The sequence below is a fragment of the Choloepus didactylus genome, chromosome 11 (genome assembly GCF_015220235.1).
Source record: "Choloepus didactylus isolate mChoDid1 chromosome 11, mChoDid1.pri, whole genome shotgun sequence".
NCBI classification, from domain to species: Eukaryota; Metazoa; Chordata; class Mammalia; order Pilosa; family Megalonychidae; genus Choloepus; species Choloepus didactylus.
In genome coordinates, this window is record NC_051317.1 from 25,228,782 (window position 1) to 25,254,067 (window position 25,286).

At 61.2% G+C, this 25,286-nt stretch overlaps 1 protein-coding gene across 3 annotated transcripts in view; it reads right to left on the bottom strand.

Annotated features, from left to right (window-relative positions):
* The window catches only part of LPCAT1 (lysophosphatidylcholine acyltransferase 1), a 53,205-nt gene that overhangs the window by 3,184 nt on the left and 24,735 nt on the right, over positions 1-25,286 (bottom strand). Inside the window, exons 3-13 of one of the 3 annotated variants that reach the window (XM_037798824.1) lie at positions 21,910-22,124; positions 17,639-17,751; positions 14,968-15,028; positions 12,337-12,395; positions 11,378-11,412; positions 10,253-10,307; positions 8,883-8,965; positions 6,990-7,115; positions 5,799-5,952; positions 3,153-3,251; positions 717-858 (exon numbers count right to left, since the gene is read on the bottom strand). In XM_037798824.1, coding sequence (XP_037654752.1) covers positions 717-858; positions 3,153-3,251; positions 5,799-5,952; positions 6,990-7,115; positions 8,883-8,965; positions 10,253-10,307; positions 11,378-11,412; positions 12,337-12,395; positions 14,968-15,028; positions 17,639-17,751; positions 21,910-22,124 — 1,142 coding nt within the window. Of the gene's footprint in view, positions 1-716; positions 859-3,152; positions 3,252-3,920; positions 5,241-5,798; positions 5,953-6,989; positions 7,116-8,882; positions 8,966-10,252; positions 10,308-11,377; positions 11,413-12,336; positions 12,396-14,967; positions 15,029-17,638; positions 17,752-21,909; positions 22,125-24,434; positions 24,853-25,286 lie in introns of those variants that run through there. The other 2 variants (XM_037798825.1, XM_037798823.1) reach the window with 2 other exon arrangements.

Sequence of the window (25,286 nt, forward strand, 5' to 3'; positions counted from 1 at the left end):
AGGGCGAGACCCAGGCTGGACCTGGCCCCGAGGGTGCATGTCGGCCCCGTGGGGCCTGCTAACTTCTCGTGCCACTCTGCAACCCCGGCCTGGCGTTTTCTGATGTCACCCTGTCCTAGTGGGTCACTTGTGTTTGGAGGCCACGGCAACCCTACCAGCAACCTGGCAAAACGCCCCAGCAAGGCAAGCTCTGGAGCGAGCATCACCTCCCCGTTGCCTCACTCCGTGGGGGGCAGACTCGAGTTGAGGGCACTGGGATGAGAGCTGAAAGCCCTCAGGGCAGTGGGGCCCACAAGTCACAAGCAATGCCCACGGGAGCCCGGGGACTTGGACCCCACACGGCGGCCCAGGCCCGACCTGCTCGGCTCACCCACCCTGACCGCAGAGCCCCCTGAACCCCTGGGGTGGGGATGGCGTCCACACGGGGCTCTGAGCTCTAGAACCGGACGGGACATTTGGTTTTATTAAATGCCTGAAGAAATCAGGTTCAGAGCCCCCTGCCCGCCCAGCTAGGGTTTGGAACGAAGCTTCCTTCTGCGGAAAGTGATGTCCACGTCGCTGCGACAAGAGGCAGCCTGGTGGGGAGGCGGGGCGGGGACTCCCCCTGCCCCCAGTCCCTGGGGACACCCCACCTTGCACGGCCAGCCCAGGCCCACCCCCGCCTCCTACTGCCGGGGAGCCTCCCCGCCTGCTCACCCCACACACACCCCACTCACCAAATGTGATTCTCCCCTTCCCTTCTGCGTCGATGGCCCGGAACAGGTCGGTCACAGCGAGCTCGGCCACCCCCAGGGCCGTCTTGAGGATGCAGGACAAGGCGTCTTCGGGGAGCCCACTGCCCTCCTGCGACTCATACATCTGCGGGGTGGGGGGAGACGGCACCTCAGCCCCCGCAGGCCCCGCTCCACGGCTCAGTCGCCAGGGAGGGTTTCTCGTCCTGTGCAGGGTTCAGAGCCCCTCGGGCTCAGCGACGCCCGGGACCCGGAGCACAGCCCCAGGGGGTGGAGGCGCCTCCAGGGCGGACCGCAGCTGACCCTCTCGACCCCCGACCTTCCCGCCTCCTCTGGACACGCACAGACACTCGGCCAACACCTCTGGAGACATCCCCACCAGTTCTGAGGTTTTAATTTTGGGAAAAAATGGAAGTGTAATCCACGTGCATACGTATATACGTAAGTAATACTGCTTCCCACGTGCTGCATGCGTCTCTAGGTGTGTGTGTACATCTCGAAAGCCCGAGGAGGCTGCGCACAAGCTGCCAAGGCCCAGGCCTAGGTGAGTGGGACAGACCGCCGGGCGTCCGTTTCCACCACTCTGAGCTCCTAGAATTTTCACCATGACCACATTTCTTCAGCTTTTATGTGACAAGAAGCAGGCAGAAGACACGACCCAGACAGCGAGCTGAGAACGTGTGAGCACTGAGGACGGCCACAGGCGCTGGTGGCCTCTGGGTCTGCAAGGCCACGGTCAGCCCAGGGGGAGCTGTGACCCAAGATCAGGAAGCCCCTTTGTCTCGGAGCCACACGCTGACGCAACCCACCCATGTTCTGCCACAAAGATCCCTGCATGAAGCCCTCCTCCTGTCAGGCCGCACCAGGCCAGGGACGCCCCGCATGGGCCCCAAATGCCGTGACCTGGGTGTCCCCAGGAGAATGGGGAGGGGATGTGGACACAGACGCGTGGGGCTGGGGCAGAGGCCACCAGAGACCAAGGGCCCGGGAATGCCGGGGGTCCCCAGGCACCAGGAGAGGCAGGGTCCCCGCCCTGCAGGCTTTGGGGTCCTTGGCGTTGCGGCCTCCAGAGCCGTGAGTCAACATGTGTCAGGTGAAGCCGTAGGTGCCCCAGAGGGCTGAGAGCCTGAGGGACGGGGTGCAGCCCTGTACCCCGGGAGGGCGGCTTCAAGGGCTCTACACCCTGAACTGTCCGTCTGTCCATCTGAGAAGACAGCGTGTGCACTTCCTGGAGGGCTGCCGGCCGCATGCCCGGCCCCGCTGCTGCTGCTGCCCTGTGGCAAGGCCACAGGAGGGCCTGGGGCACAGACCCCAACCTACAGGCCAGTCCTTCCACTGCCTGCCCGCAGGTGACCTCTGCACCCCAGCCAGGAGGACAGCCATACCCCACCTTCCACCATTCACATCAGGAAATGAGCCCCCACAGGGATGGCAGAACGTGCCCGGGCAGTGCCCACTGGAATGGGCGTGGTGTGGACACAGCAAGCTGAGGGTGAGGAGCCCACCAGCTGGCTGGGGCCTGGGACCACCTGCCTGGGCCACCTGCCCACCTGCCTGGGACCACCTGCCTGGGGCCGGCAGAGCCTCTGCTAGGAGGGGGTGGACCAGGCTTTCCTAGATGGGGCCACCCAATGTGCACATTACCCACCAAGTGCCCCTTCATGATCCACATGAAACACCTCTGAACGAAGGTGGACTTCCCAGTGATGCCATGAAAAGGATATGCTGGGTATAAAACTGAGAGAAAAGTGAACAATAAAAATACATAAAAATTTTAAAAACCAATAAAATAATGAGAAAAGGGGGTGACCCAAGCAGTGAGAAACCAGCCTTTAGATCTGTACATTGGGTTCTCGTGAGTCTGGCCAGTGTGAGTTGCACCTGTGAGAAGCACCAACCTTGATGGGCACAGCCAGACCAGCTCCAGCTTAGGTCAGAGTGTCCCGGTGACGCGCCCCTGACAGCCATCAGGTGACTGCAGGTGGGCCGGGACCCCACCACAGGTGTATCCCAGGTTCTGAATCCCCACACCCAGCTGTCCAGTGGTGAAAGGTCAGCTCAGGGTTGACCCAGGCCAAGCTGGCATGAGCTGGGTGGTGGCGACTCTTTGCACTCCAAGCCCTGCTTCCCCCACGGCCCAGGGGCTGGTTCAGGAGCAGCGAGGGGAGGTGATGAGGATGAAGCCCCCCCAATGCTAGACCCTGGCCCTCGGGAGACCCTCCCCCGAGCCCCTCTAGGATGTGGATTGCAGTTCCAGGAGGAACTAGACTGAGGCAGGATTCTGGCATTTACAGCCTGCGTGAAAGCTGCAGCAAACATTAAACTTAACGTTAACGAGGGACCCTAAAGACTTGTTTTGCAACTGCCGTACCCATGACCCGTTTCTCCTATGAACGCAGCCCACACAGGGTCAGCACTTGCCTTGAATGCCAGCCGGATGGTGTCCAGGGTCTGGGAGGGTCTGCAGACGACGGACAGGGCGATGACGTACTGCCGCGGGTCCACCCGGCCGTCGCTGCTCTGCGGAAAGAGACGCCCAGATCACAGCAGCTGCTGCCTCGGGGTGCAGGACAGACACCTCTGGCTGCAGAGCACGGGCTGCAGGGAAACGGCCTGCTGGAGGAACGTGTGACCACCTGGCCGTCCGAGGGCACTGCACCCACACACACTTTCCCGGGGACTACAGTGAATTTTTACAGTCCTCTGGAACCGCCACCAGAGCTTCTTGACAAAGAAGTGACCGTTGTTCTCGGCTCCTGGTTCAGACGCACGAACCCAAGGGCGGCGGTGCTCTGGGGCTCTGGGAATGCAGCTGCTCGCGGGAAACCTCACGTGTCTGAGTGAAGGGGACTGGGCGGCCGGCCTGAGTGAGCTCAGGAGCCTGGTCCGCGCACAGCGCTGGCTGCTCGCAGCACTGTGCCGTGTTTCTGAGACATGTGTGGAGCACAGGCCGCCATGGGACGTGCAGGCCGCGTTTCTGCACCCACGGGACCCCCGCTAGGGACACGTCTACTTCCCCCATGGCCTGAGGTGCCACGTGACGTGGCCTGCGGCTGCCCTGGGAGCCACCCTCTCACGGGAACAACTGCCAAGAACAAAGGGACCCACAGACCAGCCCCGGTCAGCTGCCCCCAGGGAGACGCTGGGCGCTGCCTTTGAGGCTGGTTCCTCCCAGAGGCCGGGCAGAACCTGCAGGGCTGGGCGCGCTGGGAGAGCGGACGTGGCCTCGCACTGCCGGGCGCTCCCTCCACCACGAGTTGCAGGAGGACCGGGAGGCTCAGGGGAGCCTTGGAAACCTGTGCTGTGTGACAGCGGCGCCCACTGCCTTCCAGGGGCCTGGAAAGCAAACAGACTCGGAGCACGGCCCCGACGGGGGAAAGCACTATTTATGGTGACCGTTCCACTTAGATGCTGGCTGTTACGATGGCTCCACAGCTGATGTGGTTTCCACATGGGAAGATCGCGCTGTTGTCCACAACCCCGAGGTCTGTTAGCACGAACCTGACCCAGGAGCACTGTCTCCTTAGGCCCCAGCAGGACACGACAGCACAGAGGGCAGGGGGCGGAGAGGAGCCCAGTAAGGGAGGGGAGGCTGGGGAGGGCGGGGTGGAGGGTAAATCGGGAACACCCGCCTCGTGCTGTCCTGGGCGTGCGGAAGTGTAAAACAGAGACGGCAGGCTGCGGGGTGCGGCTGCGCTCCGTGCGGGCCATCAGCAGCACGGCCCCAGGCTGCCGTGTGGAGAGGGCCGCATTGCACCTGCAGCTGCACCCGGCGCTGCTGTAGTGGGGAAGGGGCCGCGGCCGCGCCTCTGGCAGCAGGATCTGCCTCCTGCTGCACTGAAGACAGGGGCTGGCTGCCGGAAAAGCCATCTGCTTTCAAGTGGAAGCCACGGAATTACACTGTGGCAGGAAATCGAAGCAGAACAAGAAGTTGCAGAGGCTCATGGGAAGCAACTCATGAAGGATCGAGCGTCTGAGCCTCTCCTGGCTCCTGGTTCTAGCAAAGGCCGTACTGTGGCCACGTTCTGCTCTCACAGACCGTCCCTGGGCCTCCACAGCCCGCCCCGCGGAGTCCACACAGAACACCGCACGTCCTTCACACAGCGCGTCCCGCAGTGTCCTCACAGGCCATCCCGTGGCGTCCCTATAGACCAGCCCACGTCTTTCATAGACTGTCCCGTGTCCTTCACGCAGCACATCCCATGGCACCCTGAGTTCCGTCGCGGCTGCAGGAGCCCGGGCACTCACCCTGCAGCGTGACAGCCTCACAAGTGTCCCCAAGTTTTGAGGTAGCAAGACAACCGTCACGGGAAGGTCAGGCTCAGCACAATTCCAGGTTAACCTGCTGCCCTTGGCACCATCTCCGTCCCTTCCAACCCCGAGCCCCATACAGGCGGGAATGAGCCGACTGTGGCGAGGGGTGGCAGCACATTCCAGAAGGCCGGGCAGCGAGGGAGGCTGTGGAGGCAGCCGGGGCCGGTGCGGGGAACAGCGCTGATGGGCATTTCTCAGTGGGTGGAGCAGGCAGGGAAGCTGGGGCCACGTGCACGGAAACGAATGGCCTTAAAAAGGACGTGGTTATTATCGTGGTACAAGACAAGCAGACACGGTCTGGCTCAAGCAGCAGCACCAGAGAGCCACGGTGCGCAAACCCCGAACCCCTGTCAACCTGAGCCCCCGACTGCGGTGCTGTGCGGTAGGGAGGGCAGACCCTCCCGGGCCACTGACCCTGGGAAACCGAGGCTGAGCCGGGGAGGCCTGGCCGAGGGATGCTGACGGGACTGCAAGAAGCTGCCGTGGTGAGCGGCGGCTGCTGCGTGACGTCATCATCTAGGCCTTTTAAGAGAAACCACAGGCGTGTTTACCCGTGACGGTGCCTTCGCAAGGCCTGTATCTACAGATGCGTGCGGGAAGGGGGGAAACACACCCAGGGGCAAGGCAGGTTTTTGGGGGGGCCCTCAAGGGTGGCCCCCATTTTCAAAATCCTCTGAAATGTGGCCGTACCGTAATGAAACAATTCCTATCCTGAACCACCAAGACCCCTGCCCCGGCCTGCATGACACCCACCTCGTCAAACAGCGAGAACATGTCTTCCAGCACGTCGGACACGGGCACCTCCAGGTATGCAGCGAATTCCGAAAGGTCGATCTTGTCCCCCCTCTTCATCCGAGCGCTTTCAGAGTATTTATCCAGGTCTTTTTCAAGTTTTTCTGGCTTTAGCCTAAACGAAAAGAGAGTAAGACTGTTTTTCAGTAAAATTACAGAAGACTAAAAACAGGAGATTCAACATTACGTGTCAAAATACAGCAAAATGTTAAAATTATTTATATAACAGGCAGCAACTTAATTTGGCAGAAAGTCACTCTAACGATTTGCAGGCCCCCCGCTGTCTTTCTCCACAGGTGCTTCTCCCCGCCCCCGGGGCCCCAGGGCGCACGCAGGCCCTTCCGCAACCCGGAGAGCTCCTGGCGGCAGCTGCAAAGGCTGCAGCCTCGCAGGAGCTGAGACACTTACGGGACTGAAGGTGACACTTGGGGAAAACCAGGACAAATGTTAGGAGCCACTTTCCTCAGCACCTGCCCCTGTGATTCTCGCAGAATAGCTCAGACAGTTCGATTTCTTTGCCCGCCACACTGCCCCGCTGCTCGGGGCTGTCTCAACCCCTCAGACCAGCAAGCCCCGTTATGCTCCAGGCAGTGGAGGACTTTCCTCCTGGTGTCAGTGACAGCGTCGTGGACGCCCACCCTCTACCTGGATGGGGCAGCCCACCTGTGTGGTACGGAGCTCTCGTCGTGGCCCTCACGCCTGCTGAGCCCTGTCGCCTGTGCCCCTCACAACGCAGAGGGCCATGGCAAAGCACAGCAAGGTCCTGGGCTCCACCCTCCAACCCAGCAGCCCTCTGTAGTAGGTACTGGGTGAGATGGCTGCGACCAGGCCTCTGCCATGAGCCATGAGGACAGCCCGGGCCCCGGATCAACCACGTGGAAGTTGCAGAAACACAGACCTTTGGAGTCTTTATACAAGTCCAGGTCACTGGGCTGAGGCCTGGACGGGGTTCCAGTGGGCCTGGCCTAGGAACCTGCATTTCTTGCATGCTCCCTTGACACTGTCCCCACAGGGTCCCCAATCCAATGCCCTGGCTCAGGCTGGACTGCCCGTGCAGGGAAAAGATGTTCCACCCCTCCGATGCCGTCCCAGTGCCTGAGGGAGGGACCTCCTTGCCAACAGCTCGGAGGGAGAGTGGACAGCCAAGCTCACCCGAGGCCTCTCACGAGCTGGGCGAATTCTAAGAGGCAGGTGTCTGCAGGAAGACGCAGCTGTCCTTCCGCCAGGGCCAGCCGGCAGTCCTCAAACGTGTAATCGGTGACGGGGACGCCCAGGGCCCTGCCAGACAGGAGAGGTGGTACCGTAACATCAGCACCCGCCTCCCCCAGCCCCTTGGCCTCGGACACCTGGGCATCGGGGACCACGAGGGGCTGGAGGTGCTGAAGATGCAGAGGGTGGCTTCCCCGCTACGGTCCACGGTGGGGCGTGCTCCGACGGCCAGCACCCTTCTGGGCACCGCACCAGACGCGCTGAGGGTGCCAGCGGTGAGGGAAAGGCTGGGGGGGGCACACTGGGGCACAAAGCCCAGAGCTAGCGCCCACCCCACAGGCTCCGGGGACCCGTGTCCCCCGATCTGGGTTCACAGGCATGTCTGTGCCTGGGCGCCCGCAGAGGCTTTGCCGGGGAGCGAGGGCCTTTCTCAGGTGTCCCCTCCCTCTGTGGGACCTGGACAGAGGCGCTTTCCCCAGGGGGTGACAAGCTCTGGTTGCAGAGACCGGGCGGCCCACGCAGAGGTTTTCTTCGGCAGTCGCCAGCAGCAGACACTGCCGCATGGGGACGTGGCCAGGGAAATGCCACGATGTAACGAGCCTCCCAGCAGGGGGGCGGCCGCCGGGTGCCGGGGCTTCTGGAGACCCGCTGTCCCCTCAGCAGGAGCCCCTCGGGGCCCTCGAGCCGCTGGCGCTCACCCCAGGAAACTCCTCGAGGGAGCAGGACAAATGGCCACGTGTCGGGAGAACCACCGCGAGGCCCCATCGGCAGGTGGACCTGCACCTCAAGAGCGCCGGGGTGACCCAGCTGTGGGTCCCCACGCCCACTCTTCACCCTCGTGTTGGCACACGAAAAGAGTTCTAGCAACTTCAGCCTGAACAGTCCCAGGCTATGTTACGAGTCCACGCTGCAGGGCACCCCGTCTGACGAGCCGGCGAACGGCGGAGTGGGAGGAGCTTGCTGGCAACGCCGCCTGAGCCCTGCTCTCCTGTGGGCACAGGTCACACGCTCGGTGCAGACCCTCCTCCATTTATCTGAGCTGGGCGGGGGCCTGGGGCTCCACAGAGCACGTCACCCAGTGACGACCAGGGAAGGCCTCCTCGCTCCGGGGAGAGCTGTAGGGGATGAGCCTCCGGTCTGCCCTCCTACCCGTCCCCAAGGGGAAGCGCCAGGGGGCCGGGGCCGAGCAGGGCAGCGAGGGGACCCGTGGGGTGGCCCGAAGCGAGGAGCTGAGCTGGCATGTGGCTGCACAGCCTCACCTTGGGGGGCAGAAGGCCCTCACTCAGCCCACGGCAGACCCCAGCCCCCCGATGCACAGAGCACAGTGCTCAGTCCCCTGAGCAAGGGCACCCCAAACCCTGGGAGCAAAGAAGCAGTTTACAGTCCCTCTCAGCCCTAAACAGGTGGGCTCCAACACAGACCCCAAACTCCAAGTCACTGACTTGGGGCTCCCTAGTGTGGCAGCTGGACTTGACGCTGTCGCCATCTCCACCCAGGAGGCAGACGTTCATTTCCAGTCTGCGAGTGAGCATGTCGCAAGCCCCAGGACGAGTGTGGTCAGGGCAGCGCGACGGGAGCTGCAGCGTCCCCCACGGGCACCTGATGGGGAGAAGCTGCACCCCTGGAGGGGCACAGAGGGGACCGAGCTCTCAGATGGCAGCTCTGCCCTGAGTTGCAGGGACAGAACCGGAATCTTCCTGGGGCTGTTGGTCCTTCCAGCAGCGCTGTGGGGGGACGTGACGGGGAGCAGGAACACCGAGCTGGGGGGTCAGGAAAGCCACTGGCGTGCGCAGGGAGCTCCCAGGGATGTGCTGCGGGGAGGGCGCACCCACTCACTTGGCCATGACGCGCCTCACGTTGCTGGCGTACAGAGCCGGGCTCCTCCTCTCCTCCTCCGAGGGGCTGTACACCGGGAGGAACTGCACACAGAGAAGGCAGCGTTACTCCCATGGGTGCCCCCAGCACCCACTGAAGACCACCCCCATGCGTGCTGGCAATCCTGAGACTGGCTGGGTTGCCCAGACAGCCTGCAAAGCTGTTACACGTGGGGGCACACACACCTGCACGCACACACCTGCACACACACACCTGCACGCACACACCTGCACACACCGCCCCCACCAGCAGCTCCCGCCCTGCCCTGTGCCTGAAGCTCCCAGCAGCCAGTGCATCTTGTTTCTGATTTCTGATAAGCACCGGGGTTTCGTCTTTAAATACGGGAGAGTTATGTGCATTTTTCTATTTCTAAAGTTCTCGCTTTTGTGTTGGTGACGGCACCACGATTATTTTCCACACGGGAAGGAGGCTGTCGTTACGGAGGTTTTTGCAGCAGCAGACAACAAACTGTCGTGCAGGCAGCCCGAGTCGGGAGACTTAGGACCGCACAAAGCCCCGTCGTTGCTTTCCAGCTCTTCAAATCAGACCTCAGGTCTGACACTCGGCTGTTCAGAGAACCCCAGGAGGCCCGGGTGGTGTGGCCGCGTCCCCGGCTGCCCTGTGGACCAGCCAGCATGTCTCCTTCAGAGCCGCGCTTGGCCACTGCCGCCCAGCCACCTGCGGAATGAGCCGCTCAAAATACCCGCGCGGCAGGGCCAGCTCCTCAGCTCGGCCGGGCTCAGGGCCTGGCTCAGTCCTTCATTACCGCGGCTCGTCTCCATGACGGGAACGAGCTGACGGAAAACCAGGCCACCATACATCCCGCGTTACCCTGCAGCAATTCACTACACATGTAAGGTCGCCCGGCTCAGCCGTCCTTTTAGGTTTGGGAGCAGCACATCGATGCCCCTCTCAAGAGAAGAAGAGCTATGTCTGCCCGCTTACAGTTTACAGGCTGTACGAACATAACTGTATTTAATTCAGCCGAAGGGATGGATATTGTGACTCTAGAGACATCCCACAGGCTGAAAACTGGGAGGCAGGGGATGGGATCCACAAAGCAGTAAACTGGGAGGGCAACATCACACACCCAGCAGCTTTGTGCAGAACCTGTGTCCAGAAAACGAAGAGCCCAAATAGCTCACCACACATGTACCAGTTTATACTCCCGCAGGCCACGTTAACCCAATGGAAGAGCGAGGGTTTAGCTTCCTTCCTGGTTTTAAAAAGTCCTATCTAAAGGACTCAAAACCGTGAACAAGGCATGAAGCAATGCGACTGCCCGAGGAGGGAGTCCAGGTGGGCAGACGCAGGTCACTGTCCGGACGAACCTCGATCTCCACGCGGTTGTGAAGCTGGCACAGTGTCAGCCACAGGATCTCCAGCCTGCAAAGGACACGCGGGGCAGTGTCAGGCGGGGCCAGAGGGAGACTCTCAGCCCTTCCACCAGAGCACGACCCATCCTGGAGCAAAACTTCTCGGCCACACCCTCCAGGGGCCCTGCTGGGTCCAAGAGGGAGGCCCCCTGAGCCCGAGACCCCCAGTGTGGCAGAGATGGTGGGGGTGGCAGGGGCCCGGGGCTGCTGCAGCTCCACAGGCCTCACTCTTCTTGTGCGGTGTCCACCCTGGCGGCCTTGGCTGTCCCGCCAGCCACCTCCCAGGCTTCCCGTGAGCTTAGGGCACCTGGCCACCTGCATACCTGGCTGACCCACGGTCACGCCATCTTCCCCCACATCTCGCCCCAGGGATCCCAGCTCAGTGACTGGCCCCACCATCCTCCTGTCTGCAGAGACCCCTCCTCGGGCCCACCCACCCGCTTCTTCATGGTCACCTCCAAGCCCCAGCCCAGGCCCCCAGGCCTCCGGGGAGCCCCTTCCCCCCCTCCCCCTAGCTCCACCTTGCTTCTCGTTGCTCCCCTACCCCTCCAGCCTCAGAAGTGCTGCCTCTAGCAGCTCTCAGCTGGCTGGGCCTGGCCCACCCTTCCCCCTCTGGGCCCCAGCCCCAGTGTGGGCACCCCAAGGCCAAGACCCGCCTGTCCTGCATGCTCCCTGGAGCTCATGCCCTGTTCAGGAAGTCGTGTCCGACCCCGCAGGGACGACAGTGCCCATGACCACAGGCCTGGCCCCTCTCGCCCTGGGCTGCGTGGGGAGCATCGATGGGTTTGTACACCCCAAAGCCCTTGCTGTCCTCACCAGGGGCTGCAAGGGGACACAGGCTACTGCGCACTGGGCTAACTGGGTGCAGTGACAGAACTTCCTGTTGGAGCAGCCGACTGTGAGCCGAGTCTCGGCCCAGACATGGGGGCAGGATGGAGCCAGGTGTGTCCGGGGGCGCCTAGCGGCAGGGGTCAGAGCGGCCTGAGCTCCTGCATGGACACAAGGCCCAGGGTCCAGGGGTGACTGCACGGCCTCAGGACCTTGTGACTTAGACGGGGGGCTGTGTGGCATCCCACTTACGCTCCGGGTCCTTGCCACGTCCACGTGATTGTGTCCTGGGGGCAAAGGGACAGAAAGGGACAGGGTCAGCTGTGACAGACATTGACCGCCCTCCATGGGCCTCAGCCCCGTCGTCCGCCGACCTCAGCACCTTCTCGGCAGGTAAGCCCATCAGTGTCCCAGCGGCCCCTGGCCCGGCTCCCCCGTTCGCCGCCCCGGCCCTGTCCCAGCCCCTGGCGCAGCACACCTAGGACCCGACATGAGGGCTTTCCCTTCTGCCAAGTCTGCTGGGTGAGGGGTGCTCACTGCCTCCACATCCTGGAGCCCCCCAGGAGGGATGGGCAGGCGGCCCCTGGCCCACATGGAGAGTCTGGCAGAGCTCCCAGGGAGGGTTCCAGACTCCTGCTTTGATGCAGAAGCAGAGGCCCGGGCAGGGGCTGGACCCTGATTGGGGCCACAGCCAGGCTCGCCCCACGAGCTCGGGGCCCCTCAGCACCCTCCTGGGAGTGCTGGCCCCGACCACCCTCTTTATCTTGTCCTCTGCTCTGCTCCCAACGGAGGCACAGAAAGGGAAGACCCTAAAGCCAGCAATTCCTTGCCCCTGCCTCCAGCCTCTAGAAACTGAAATGCCTGTTAAGTTTCAAATTGCCTGCAAGGAGTGGAGGGCAAGAGCAGCTGAGGAAACACAGAGGCCCCACCGAGGCCAGGGCAGGCGGGGGGCTGCTTCCATGGCCCCGAAGGGGGGGGGGCTCTGGGAATATTCTGGAATGCTGGGTGCCTCAGGGTGGGCCCACCTTCAAGAACCTGCCCTGACCCTCCTGGCCAGGCCAGCGCTGGGAGCCCTGGGGTCCCCGTGCCGTGCCCACCCCTGGTGTGAAAGCAGAAGGCACGGAGAAGCAGGACAGAGGCCGCCCAGTGCCTCCCAGGCAGCCGTACCAGGGAACCTGCCTCCACCTCAATCCGTGGGAAACGAAACTTACCAGCTTGTTGGGGTACCGCAAAACCACGGGTTGGACTGGGACTCCGGGGATAAAGGCACCTGCAGAGGATAGGAAGGCCCCTGTGACGTCTGCGGTGGCAGTGGCTGGGCCTGCAGGGCTCAGAGGACACGAGGAGCTGCCCGCCCAGGCCTGCCTGCCCACAGGCCACTCTGCCCCGGAGACACCGCGACGTCGGACACGGCTGTGGCGGTGCCAGCCCAGCCCAGCGTCCGCACAGCCAGAGCCGCCCAGGCCCGGGGCAAATGGAAACAGGAGTGGGAGGCGGGTGCCCCTCAAGTCTGCATGCCAGGGTCCCGTTCACTGGCCTGGTCTCGTCCCCTGCCCCTGCTCTCCAGTCCCTGCCCAGGCCTGTCTCCATCCCTGACCCTGGCACTCGGCTCCAGTGAGGTTTCAAGCGAGTTCTATTTTAGGACGGGATTGTGGTGCCCAAGTTTAAACCACAGTCGGACCTGATGAGGGCAGTGTGTGACTGGGCAGTGCGGGGCGTGACCGCGGGGCTGGGTGCCTGCCCCAGGGTGCATTTGCTTGGAGGCCGTGCCCCACGCCCTCCCCTGCGGCAGGCAGCCTGGGAGGTGGGCCCAGTCCACTGCCCCGAGGCCAGGCCAGCCCTGAGCCTCGGTCTCCCTTTCGTTCCCCCAGCACAGGCTCGCCCCAGCTGACAGGCCCCCTCTGTCTGGTGTGCTCCAGGCCACTCACCCAGCACCCAGCACCCAGCTGAGTGGCCGAAGGCCTCGCCACAGGCTCGGCACGTTGGCCTGACTGCTGCAGGACCCTGCGCTGTGCATGATTTTGCTGTGTCGATTTGGGTCACGGGGGCCTTCGCTGGGTCACCAGCTCCAGGAGACCTGGGTGGGCCACAGTGTCCATGCCCAGCGTGTCCCTGCCACGTCCTGCAGAGCCTTCCAATGGGCCCAAGCCTGGGCCTCCTGAGATGAATGGCCAGCACTGGCCAAGGCCTCTGCGGCCGTGAAGAAAGGCGGGAGGAAGGGATTTCTCTGACTGGAAGGCAGGAGCTCCGGAAAAGGCTCAGCCCTCAGCTGTGTGCCCTGGGGCCCCAGGGGGCAGCTGCAACCAAGTGCCAACATTGATCACAGACAGGATCACTCAGCAGCAAAGCCTCCCGGCCCAAAGCCAAAGTCAAGAAGGATCGACCTGCCATTCAGCCAGGCATGCAGGCCTCCTGGTGGTGGCAGGGGTCCCAGGGCAGCTTCTGGGGTCCCTGGGTGGCTTCGGGGCTCCCCTGGAGGTGTTGGGGCTTCCTGGTCCAGGTCCCACCCCACCTCCCAGCCTGCTGCTGACCCTTTGCCGAGGGCGGCTGGGGTGCCCGCGGGCCCCTCACTCAACGCAGAGAATGCCATTCCCTGACATCCTGGGCATTTCCAACCACGACACACAGCCCCCAGGAGCCCCCCCAGAGGGAGGATGCCCGCAGCCTCAGAGGCCCATGGAGGGGAATGCATGGCTGCTGCCTGCCGAGCCTGGGTTTCAGCTGCCACCAGGAAGGGGCAGGCCCACGGCCGAGGCCGGCCCCTGGTCCCCACCTCCTTGCGGCAGGAGGTGGTCTGCCCCACCCCTGCCCCCCCTGCCCTCCACCTCGCAGCCAGGTGAGCTCCGCATCCCTCAGGCCCCCTCGGCCGAGCTGCCTGGGCAGCCCGAGCTCACAGTGCACCCCCTCAGGTGCTGACTGCGGTGTCCGCATAGAAGCAGGACGTGCCCGAAGTCTCCACGTCCAGGGAGGGACTTGCCGTCATGCTCTGCGGAGCTGCGATGGCAAAGCTGCCCGGGGTTCCCGCAGATACCCCCTCCTTGCACCAGCAGCCGGGAAGGCACTGATCCTGGGGTGCAAGCCGGCCCCCTGGCTGGTCCACAGAGCCCGCTCCCTCTGCCACAGCCGGCTCCTCAGCAGTGCTGTCAGGTGGGGGAGGCCAAGGGGGGGCACCCTAAACCCTCCAGCACAGCGAAGCCTGGGAGGGTGGTGAGCCCCGGAGGAGGAGCTGCAGAAGGCTGGCCAGGAGGACAGGCTGCATCCCCCGACTCACCCCGGGTTCTCCGGGCCCAACACGTTCACAGGACCATGGGCTGCAGGCCGGTACTGGGCTGTCCCCAGCTCCCCGTGGGTGCTGGCACCATCACGGGCAAACACCCGACCCAAGGCCGAGGCAGAACGCGCCCTGCCCACCCCGACCGCAGCCAAGGCTCTGGCTTCCTGGCCCGGGACCTGGGAGCCCTGGGGGAAGGGGCGTGGGTCCAAACGTGGGTCCCGCAGCCCCAGGGGACAGAGCCCTGGCACAGGGGTCTGTGAGCTGCTGGTGGGTGTGCACTTGGGGCCCCAGGCTCTGGGGGAGTCAGCTGGGGATGGAGAAGACCTCACACGGAGCAACCAGAATTCGCTAGAAGCCCCTCACCCCGTCACACTCAGAACATTCCACACCGAGGATTTCCTCATCTCTAGCACTGCAGTCCTGGGCCAAATTCTAAAACCTAATCTAAGGACCCCAGCACGTCAGAGAAATGTAAAATGGTTATTCACAGATGCTGTTAGTTTAAAGTATTATTTTAATACTTCCCCCTTCTTGGGGAGAAAAATGAGTAACTGAGAAAACGACATACCTGGCTTGAAGGTAATTAGGCAGGTCCTGTTGGTACAAGTTCCTTCCGGGAAAATCATTATCTTGAAAGAAAAAACGTAAGTCGGCTTTAGCGGCCATACAGTGGGTGGTCAGCGCACATCCTCACGATGGCTTCTCTTTACCACTAAATAACCCAGACGCTTCCCTCTCGTTCAGTGGAAAAGCTATGGGGTTTTACTGAGCACTCGGTCCCGGGCGGACTGTGGGGAGCTGCAGACTTTGCATCGCCCCCACCCCCGTACCCAGCCGAGGGCCCCGGGGCCACCCCAGACGCTGGGGGTCCTGGGTCCTGACCCTGAGCAGGCATCCGGGCCGTTTCAGGGATGCACCACTGGAGTCACTTCAGGGTAGTTTCCCTTCCTGCCAGTTCAGCAGCCCTAGAAACCCTAGAAACCAGACGAGCCCTCAGAAGCTACGTTAAAATGCAGCCTGTCACATCGTGAGATATCGGGGAGACTCCAGACATCACCAAGTCCACCCTGCCCTCCAGGAGGGGACGAGGGTTGGACGAGGCGAGGGGCTTGCCACATCCTGGGACCGGCAAGCTCATTTAAGGGGCTCCCACGGTCACGGCTCCTGTGTAATTATTTAGAAAAGCTGTACACAAGGTAAGCGGCTGCTTTGTGGGAGTTCTCTGGAGGCAGGCAGCCCTCCTGGGATGCTTTTGGAGTAACTAGGTAATTACCTGGGGTAAAGGCCCCAAACACCTGATGTTCCTTTCTTCGTGTAAGAGATTCGGTTAAGCTGAGGGCTCGTGGCTGCCTGAAGATGCATGTCATTATTTTGAACACAGTTCGTAAAAGAAACGCAGGGGTGGCCTCAGAACTTGGGCAAAAGGATGCTCTGCCAGGGAGCGGTGGGCAGGCACTGTGCCCGCGTTGCGGAACCAAGCCACAGAGGACAAGCGTCCCGCCACCGCGCGTCACTGATCACACTGCATGTACTGGGCCTTTGGGTTTGCAGGGGCGGCCGCAGGCCTGTCAGTCCTGCCCTTGGCATGGCGGGTGGAGAGCCACACGCACTTAGAACGTACCGGATCTTCGTGAAGCAGGGCAGAAAGGCCTTCTGGGGACATGGGGTGTGTCTGCAAGCATTCTTAAATTTGGAAGAGCGTGTGGGGCTGGCTGTGGGAGACATGGGGTGGGGTAGGACAGGGCTACCCCCTGGCATATATTAATTTTTTACCACAAGAAAAAGCACATGTTGCGCACACACACCTGTTTATAGAAATAGCTCACTCATTTACTTGTAGGTATAAAAACTAAAAAGCAAAGCAGCCACGCTCATTCTGTGCCTGACGGCAGCCGTGGCTCCCCATGAAGGTGGGGGCTGGGCTCGGGGCCCCTGTGGGGTGTACGCTCCAATAGAGAGCGTGCTACCCATGGGAACCCCTGCAATTCAAAGACCCAGATGACAGACCGAGAACGTGAGACATCTGCAGTGACGTTACCTATAGGTTACTGGCTCAAAGGCCGTGTTCTGGACATGCTGGGTGAAATGCGGGATTCCACGCAGCCCAGCCTGCCTTTCTCTTTCTTGTTCTGGGTGCCATGAGCACAGAATGAAGCCCCCCTGGTGAGCAGCACGTCTCCAGTGGGCGGGGGCAGGAGCTCGCCTGCCTCTCGGGGGCTCTGGATCTCTCAAGGGAGTCAGACAAGGCCCCCAGGGGCGGGAGCACTGCATGGGGTTCTGCACCGGGCTCCGGGTGGGCCCCTGCACCTGTGAGGCCTGGAGCCCTTCCTTAGGCCACCTATAAGGTGGGTGACTGTGGCACCCACCCCAGGCGCCGTGAGGGTCAGATGAGGCCACGTGATGTAGATTGGCACAAAGCGGGAGGTCTTTGATGGGAAGCAGCAGTTACGGCACAGGGGAGAGCCCACCGGTGGGGAGGGAGCACTAGTGGAAGGACCTTGCATGAGGGGTGCCCGGCTGGGACCCCAGAACAAGGAGGGGAGGTTTGGCCCAGGAAGCAGGAGCACCCACTGAGCTGGCAGGAAAGAAACCCCATCTGCACTGCTTCTTCCAATTACTCTGCTTCACATGGGAGATCCAGCAATGGAAATCAACCCAAATCCCCCCGCACTGGAAAACGCACCCACGCAGCCGTGTGCATCCTGGCAGTGAGGGGGAACCTCCAATGGCTGGCACTGAGAGGGTGGTGCCACCTCCACTCGCCTCCAGGCCGTGCAAGGGCCCGTGGACAGAGTGGGATGACCGTGCCCGCCATGCCTGGGGCACGCTGCTGGCCGGGCGCCGTGGGGGTCCCTACAGGGCCGACCGGCCAGGGTGCCTGGAGGACCTGGATGTACCCACAGGGCGGCGCGGTGACTCACAGCCGGGGTGGGCAGGCCCCAAGAGGCGGTTAGTGGACCTCTCCAACCTCACACCTACAGAGCGATCCATCCTCAGCAAAGCTCCTCAGCAGCTAGAGAAGCATTTGAGACATTTTTCCTTCTTTCTTAGAGTTTTAAAATTTTAGACACCAAAACCAAAAGTACCTGACACTTCACACACATTCTTGGATTCACACGCTCGCGGACACCAAACCAGAACAGAATCCAGGAAAGCCCCGTGCTCTCTCTGTGCTTCCCCACTCTCCAAGCTCCCAGCTGCTGGAATAAACCATTCACGAGAGGAAGCACAGCTGCTACCTGCGGCCACCTTCCGCCCAGCTGCGCCCGTCTCTTTATCTCCTCCACCGTCTTCCTGCGGGAGTCCTGGTCGGAGCGGGACACGAGCACTGGCCGGATGTACTTTATCAGAGCTGGGAAGAGAGGGGAGGTCAGAGCACGCTGCAGGGCACGCGGGCCCCCGGGACGGCCCCACTGCCACGAGGCTGGAGGGCCCCGCAGGGTGAGGCTGTGCTGGGGGCGGGTGGACGGGCCCTTCCACCCTTGGGAGGCCAACCGGGCCAGGGCAGCACGGGGCAGGGATGCTGCCACGGGCCCGCGGGCTAACGGGGAGTGGGGCCCTGGCCCGGCCCCCGCCCCAACTCCAATCATGTGGCCCCGGGAAGTGGGGTGTGCCCGGACAGGGAACCCCACCAGGCCCGACTGCCTGGATGGGGCTGAAAGCAGCTGGTGAGCCTTCCTGGGTGACGGCAGATGGACCCCACAGGAAACCACACCCGTGGGGGCCCCTGTCCTGGGGAGCTGCAGTGGCGGCTGCCAAGATGGACACAACCGGCCCTCCTGGGCTGGGTGCCACAGCGGCACCACCTCCCACGAGCTCACAAGGCCACTACCTCCCAACCCTGCCAGATCCAGTCTAGGCTCCGTCTTTCTTTCCAGAGAGTTCCCACCCTTCATCAGGAACATTTCATGTCTTTCATTCCTTCTTGGAGATCTTCCAAAGAGCAGATAGAAAATTTATTTTTACAAAATGGGGGGGAATAAAACTCCTTCCAGCTTGCAGTTACTGGCTGGGTCTGTGGGACCCCCCGATAAGGCTACGATACCTGGTGGATGTTCGTGAACTTATCTTTCCCATGTTTCGAAACACCCTTCTACTTCACCCTTCCCGGGAGGATCTCACCCTAACTCATGCATTAGCCCCAACTCTGCTAAGAATGACGCGAGAGAAGACAAGGGGAGCGGGGCAGGCCCAGCGGGACGACACGGAGCGAGGCAGCCCGTCCTTCCGTCTGCGGGCCGGGGCCGGCTGGCTGCCTTGAACGGGGATGAGATTTCAGACGTGCCTGTTACAGCAAAGAGGAAACCGGCGGAGGAAGCCGCTTCCCAGTTCTCAGACAACTCAGACGACAAACGGGAGCCAAAGCAGCAGCTCTCCTGGCCCCGGGTGGACCGCGACGGACGACAGCATCGAGGGGAACTTCCTCCAACTCTAGAACAGGTGTGTGGACGTTTCAGTGGGGTTCTGAGGACAAAGGGGAGGCAGATTTCCATCCCATCGGTGCTTCCGGATGGGCTCCTCCATGTCTTGCTGAAAGGATGCAACGGTGCTCTTTCGTCTTTTTGACATCTGGGTACCAGAAGGTACTGGATAAGGTTCATAAATGGACAAACGCAACAGCAGAGCTGCATAGAAAGGCGTCTAAAAGGAAACAGGTAACGTCAAAGTGAAACAACTGACTGGACTGAGCGTTCTCGCTGGTTTTTATAAACCAAAACATGGTATTTCGCAATGACGGAGCGGTCCTCTCTTCACCATGATCACGAGCTGTCATGTGGCCCCCAAATCGTGCATTTTATGAAACAGGCGCCAGCAGCAGCACCAGGCGTGACGAGCAGCCGGTGGGGTCTCAGCTCGGGAATTGGAACGAGAGGGTGGACCTCCGGGCCCCACACGAGAGGATGCGCAGTGGGCTATGTTCTGAGACCCTCAAAACCAGGAAAGGACAGAGCCTCATTTCACCGTAAAAAGGAATGCAGTCCTGACGCGTGCGAGAACGCAGAGGAAGCCGGAAGGAATCACGCTCAGTGGAATAAGCCAGGCACAAAAAGACAATATTGTCTCACTGACGTGAAACCACCAGCATAAGTACCCTCAGAGCCGGACTCGAGAGGACAGGTTACCTGGGGACAGGGTGAGGACAGGGAGTGGGGGGCTGCGGCTGTAAATGTCCAGGCTCCTAACTGGGATGTGGGAATGCTTTGGGAATGGACGGTGGTGATGGTGGCACGCAATTAACAGCAATGAAACATGTATCTGAGTTGGTTAAAAAGGGATTTTTCAGGTTGTACATATGGTAACAGAATAAAAAAAAAAAAACCCATGGAACTACACTGCACAATGAACCCTAGATTAAGCCGAGACTTTAATTAATAGAATTACAAAAATGTGCTGCCATCGATTACAGCAGATGTCCCACGGCAACGCACGGTGACGGTGGAGGGTGGCGTATGGGAATCCTGTATTTCATGCGTGATTGTTCTGTAAACACACAACTTCCCTAATAAAGGAAAAAAACAGAACCAAAGGCAACACACGATCCTGGACTGGATCGAATAATGGAGAATATGCCCAAAAGGACAAAAATAAAATAAAATAAACAACAAAAAACCGGGAGTGTGTATTTAAATTCTCAATAAAACTTCCCGATACTAGCTTGCCACTATTCCTTTCCTTTCCTGTAAATTACTAATGGAATAGCTTAGAACTAAAATAACACGCAGGAAGGGCCGCTAGAGCCCGTTCTCCAGCCGTGCTAAGGGCTGCGGCCCCCGGCAGGTCCAGCAGGCTTGTGGCCCCGGCAGCGCAGAGAGGGGTGGGGGGCCGCGGCAGCCGAGCCTCCAGGGGCCTTGCCGACTTCCCCGTGAGCATGGTGAGGCAGGGTCACCTGCCATTCCAGGGAGGACAGAGCAGGAGGAGCCCCTTCCCCAAACCCTGGGGCTTTCCAGCTCTGGGACCATGGCCCGCGCTCCTTTCCACTTCGGGGCTTGGAATGACTTTTCAGGTCATGAGTCGACTGTATGTTTTCCAATTACCACGGTCAATGCCCAACTTCCACAATATCCTTAGGATTTCAGTGGACTTTCCAAGCACCTGGGATATAATCCTTTATTTGGAAAAACAGGCTCTCCACTCCTGGCCCAACAGCTCTACGACAGTGTCCCGAGCACTGGCTTCCTTCCCCGCATGGGGTAGGCGCCGCATGTCCGTGGGAGCCTTCTCCGCGTCTGCTTCTGTAACCGATGCCTCTGAGAGCCACCTGGCCTCGGACTGACCCTCTATGGAGCACCCAACCCCACGCAGCCCCGACTGTCCACCGACAGCCAAGCCGCAGGCGATCCCTGCATTTCCCGCTCACGACAACCCGCCACGGTGTCGGCATCAGCCGCAGCCACCTCTCGGCCAAGGAGGTGCACCGGGGCCCAGAGCACGGGCGCGGGGGGCAGAGGCAGCTCCTGTCCTGGATCCGCCACACCCCCAGCGCCTGCTCATCACACTGAGCTGATGTGCTCCCTGGCCCCCGCCCGAGGAGGGGCAGGCGCCCCGATTCAAGCTGGTGTGGAGGGGGACACTGACACTGCAGAAACCACAATGAGAGGCAGAAGCATCTGGAAGTCACCAGGCTGGCTTTGGTGTACCATAGAGGGTTCGAATCCCCACTTGGCCTGCTCACTGTGGGACTCTAGCCGCTGGGCTCCCCCCAACGCAGAGGAATCGGGGAACCCACTGCCCAGGCAGGGGCCAGGGCCGAGGAGCAGGGCCAGCGCTCAGTGTCGCTGAGGCACCCCACGTCATCATTACAGAACGTGTCCGGTGACCGGGCAGTAGGCCGGCAGTGACGCATCCTCAGCGATGCTCAGGCAGATGGACACCAGCTGCGCCCCGTTTCTCAGTGTCCTGACCGCATGCCGGTGGCCTCAACAACAGACATTTATCCTCTCTGGGGCCTGGAGCCAGGAGCTGGAGCTCAAGGTGTCAGAGGGGGCGGTTCCTTCTGGAAGCCCTGAGGATGCATCTGCGCCTCCCTCCCAGGCTTGGGGAGGGTCCTCAGCTCGCAGCTGCCTCTGTCCATTCCACACCACCTTCTTCTGCGTCCGTGTCCTCACCTGGGATGAGCTTGCCTCACGGTTTCCAATGTGGTCACAGCTGCAAAGACCTTGTTTCCAGCCATGGAAGACCTTGTTTCTGAGGCTCTGGACAAACATGAACTTTGGGGGTTCACTGTGCAATTCAGGACATCCCCAAGACTTAGAATAACCATCCTTGGACCGGTTTTCCTTCCTGCCAGTGATGATCTGTCAGGAATCCAGGAGGGAAGGCACCGGAAAGCTCTGCTCAGGTGCTGCCCACGGCCTCGGCCCCACCTCACCAGCAAGTTTCCCCGAGATTCCGGGGGTCTTTCCCAGGGGTGCTGAGCACACAGGGGCCTGGACAGGGTGTGGGACCTGGATGGGGGATGAGGATGGGGGGCTCACAGGGGTCCTGGATGGGAGGGGGGGGTCCCACTTACTCCCCCATATCGGGATGTCCCTGCTCTCAGCCTTCATCACAATGGAGGACATCGTCATGGTGACAGGGATGGCATCAAAGTACGAGGAGTGCGGAGCCAGGGTGAGGATGGCAGCCTCGGTGGGCAGGGCCCGCCGCCCCTTCACAGCCACGTGGTGGAAGCCGCCGGCAAACCACATGGTCCGCATGATGGCTCTCAGCAGGACATCCACGACCCTGCAAGAGAAGAGGCGGCCGTCACAGCCGGACCAGGGCCGAGCCCGCGCCCCCGCCACCGCCACCCCACCTGCCAGGCGCCCACTTCGGGGTGATGCCGACCCCGAGGGAAGGCGCTGTCAGAACCGCAGCTCGGGGGCCTCTGCCCGCGGCCGCCCAGGGGTCCACGGCAGCCGTCCGAGGGACGCGGGGATGTCGGCGTCCTCGCCCTGACCTCACACGGACACCCGACCTGAGTCCCTCCTTGTCCAAGAGCAGGAGCCCTCCGGCCAGGAGGACACAGAAGACTCTGAGTGACAGGACGTGGCAGAGGCCAGGGTCAAAGACCTCAGCGCCCAAATCTCTTGGCCAGCAGCAACCCAACCATGTGCAAAACCACGAGTGCGAGGCACAGGAGACCACGTGACACGCACAGGAGGGGACGGAGGGAACCACAGCTGCAGGAGCTGTGTGCGGAACTCGCCAGCCCGGCTCCCGGGTGCCTCGCGTCCTGGGACCACACACCACGTCCTTAAACAAGCTCGCCTGGGCCAGAGGAGAGGGAAATTAAGTGAGGGGAGAAAGTAAAACATCATTCTAGATTAACTGAGCTTGCTTCCTTTTGTTTAATACGTGAGAATTCTGACTCTCCAGTCTGTGTGTTCCTTTCCCAGTCCTCTCTCGGACATGCGACACCATCTGGGCCAACGGGAGTGCAGTCAGGAGCTGCCGGCTGCATGGAGCTCGGTCCACGGGGGACGGAGCTGCCTTTCGCGAGCCAGACCCCCTCCAGTGGCTGTGGTAGGGACAGAATCACAGAGCAAGAGGACCCTGACTGGCTTTGGGAGAATGCCCAAAGGGGACCCCACAAAGCTGAGCAGGGGCCGCTCTCTGGGGGGGCTCAGAGGCCCCGCAGGGACCACCCTGAAAGGATGTGTATTTATCTGGGTGACAAATGATCACCGCCTGTTACACACGGGGATGCTGGAAACCAAACAGATTTTTAAGTTAATTGGGATCTTATAGTTATAGGAGCTTCAGCTAAAGCATCAGTGGAATCTGGGGAAAAATTACTCAAAAAGCTTGTGGTTTAAGACAGCAGCTGGGCCTGGCACTTGCCTCACCTCGGGAGCCTTGACACCGAATGTCCACACAGCACACGCGGTCCCCACCAGGGAGAAGCACGTGGCGGGGGGGGCTCCCTGCTGAGAGAGCAGATGGGGGTGGGCTCCTGGGTGAGGCCTCACTGCTAGGTCTGCCTGTGACTGAGAAGGGCACTTTTCAACAATTCAACTGCATGTTTTTGAAATGTACTTTTCTATATGCAAATTTCCAAAGTTAAAAAACGAGCAAAAATAAAAGCTGATGGACGGTCACTGACGCATAAGGAGGAAGGCGGCCAGGCCCAGGGGCAGATCCAAAGGCAGGGGGCAGCGGGAGCTGGACAAAAGCGGGGATTGATGGGTCTGTCCCTCGAGGGGGCAACCCACTGGCCCCTCAGGCCTAAAGGTCAAACAGCAGGTGGCAGAGATTTCCTGGGGCGGGGGAGAGAACTGGAAAACCCAGCCTGCCAGCTGCTCTCTAAAGACCCTGGGGCCTCCAGGCCCTGCTGCCCCAGCCACCCGGGAGAGCCAGTGGGGCTGGTGGGGACACTGGCCAGCGGCGGGCCCCGCTGTCCGTGTGATGCTGGGAGCCCGGCACCCCATGCTGAGCCCGGGGCGTCCAGACCTCCCAGGCAGCCCGGATCCCAGGCGAGAACGGACCAGGACACACATGAGGTGTCGCTGGCGTCTGGGATCTGCCCTGTCCCACTGCATGGCCCCGACGGGCGACTGCGAACCCTGAGCTGTGTGGGCAGAACCGGCCTGGTGACGGGGAAGCGGAGAGCTGCTCCGGGGAGCGGGCAGGGTGGGCATGGTGGGCGGAAAGTCCACCACTCTCGTCAGTACTGCCTCAGAGAGTCGAGAAGACCACGGTGAGCTGAAAGGGTACAGAGCACAGGAGAACGCACACAGAAAATCAAGTCTATCTTACCACAATTTCTCAGAATGTTCAGGAAAGAGAGAAACAGAACAAAAAGAGAAGAAGATGCAAAGTATCTGACTAAGGGGATTTCCAGAGAAAGAACAAAGTCAAAAGGAAGGGTTTACATGAACGCACACACACTCACACATGTACACACATACATATGAGGAAGAGAGGAACAGGAGAGAATTCCGTAGAATTGCAGACAGACAGGCATAGCCCTGGAGCCTCGTCGAGGGCTGAGTGGGATGAGTGGGGGAAGGAAGACTTACACTTGACATCTCCTTGGAGAACTTTCCAACATACCAAACTTACAGAAGATCCTGCAACCTCCCAGAGAGGAAGATGAGCTCCTCAGGCTCCTCAGCCGAGGGTGCTGGGAGGCAGCAGAACCTTCCCAGCTGACCGGGCCCAGCCGCTCCCAGCCAGACGACCTGCCGGGCGGGGAGAAGGAAGGGGACGGGGAACGCACCGAGCTCTTCTCGCACCCTCCTCCTGAGAGAAGACCCTGGCTCTCCAGAAAACCCCGACCAGCAAACAAGGCTGGAGGAAACCTGGCCCGGAAACAGATGGACCGCAGGGAGCTGAGGGAGAAAGCCCCCACCCGGGACGCAGGACGCGCCCCAGCTCACTGGGCAGCAGAAGGACCCTGAGGCCGAGGACTCGAAGCTGTGCCAAGGGCAAGAGAACGCACGGTAATCTGAAACTCTGAAAAAAACAGGAAAAGCACACAAGGAAGAATGGCCCAAACAAAGCACGCTGACACCCACGAAGTTTTGAGAAATCTGCTGAGAGCGAGGAGAGAAAGCCCGTGAGCCTGGCACGGGGCAGAGGTCGGGCCCGGCCAAGGGCAAGGACGGGCGTTTCCACGCTGCGGGGGTCGGATGCACACGGCAGGATGCGCGGGAGGCAGGTGGCGGGAGAGCTGCAGGCACCAGGGACACGGCCCAGGATCGCGGAGGGAGAGCAGAACCACAGCCAGACACGGACGCTGGAGGGGCAGGGAGGGCGCTGCAGACCGGATACCACTGGCTGGTCTGTACTGCGCAACTTTATTTCAACCATATACGTGCCACTCTGATAAAAATTTAAAAACGAATTCAAGGAAAATCCCTCTCTTCATACTCATCCAGTATTTTCTGAGCACCTACTGTGCTG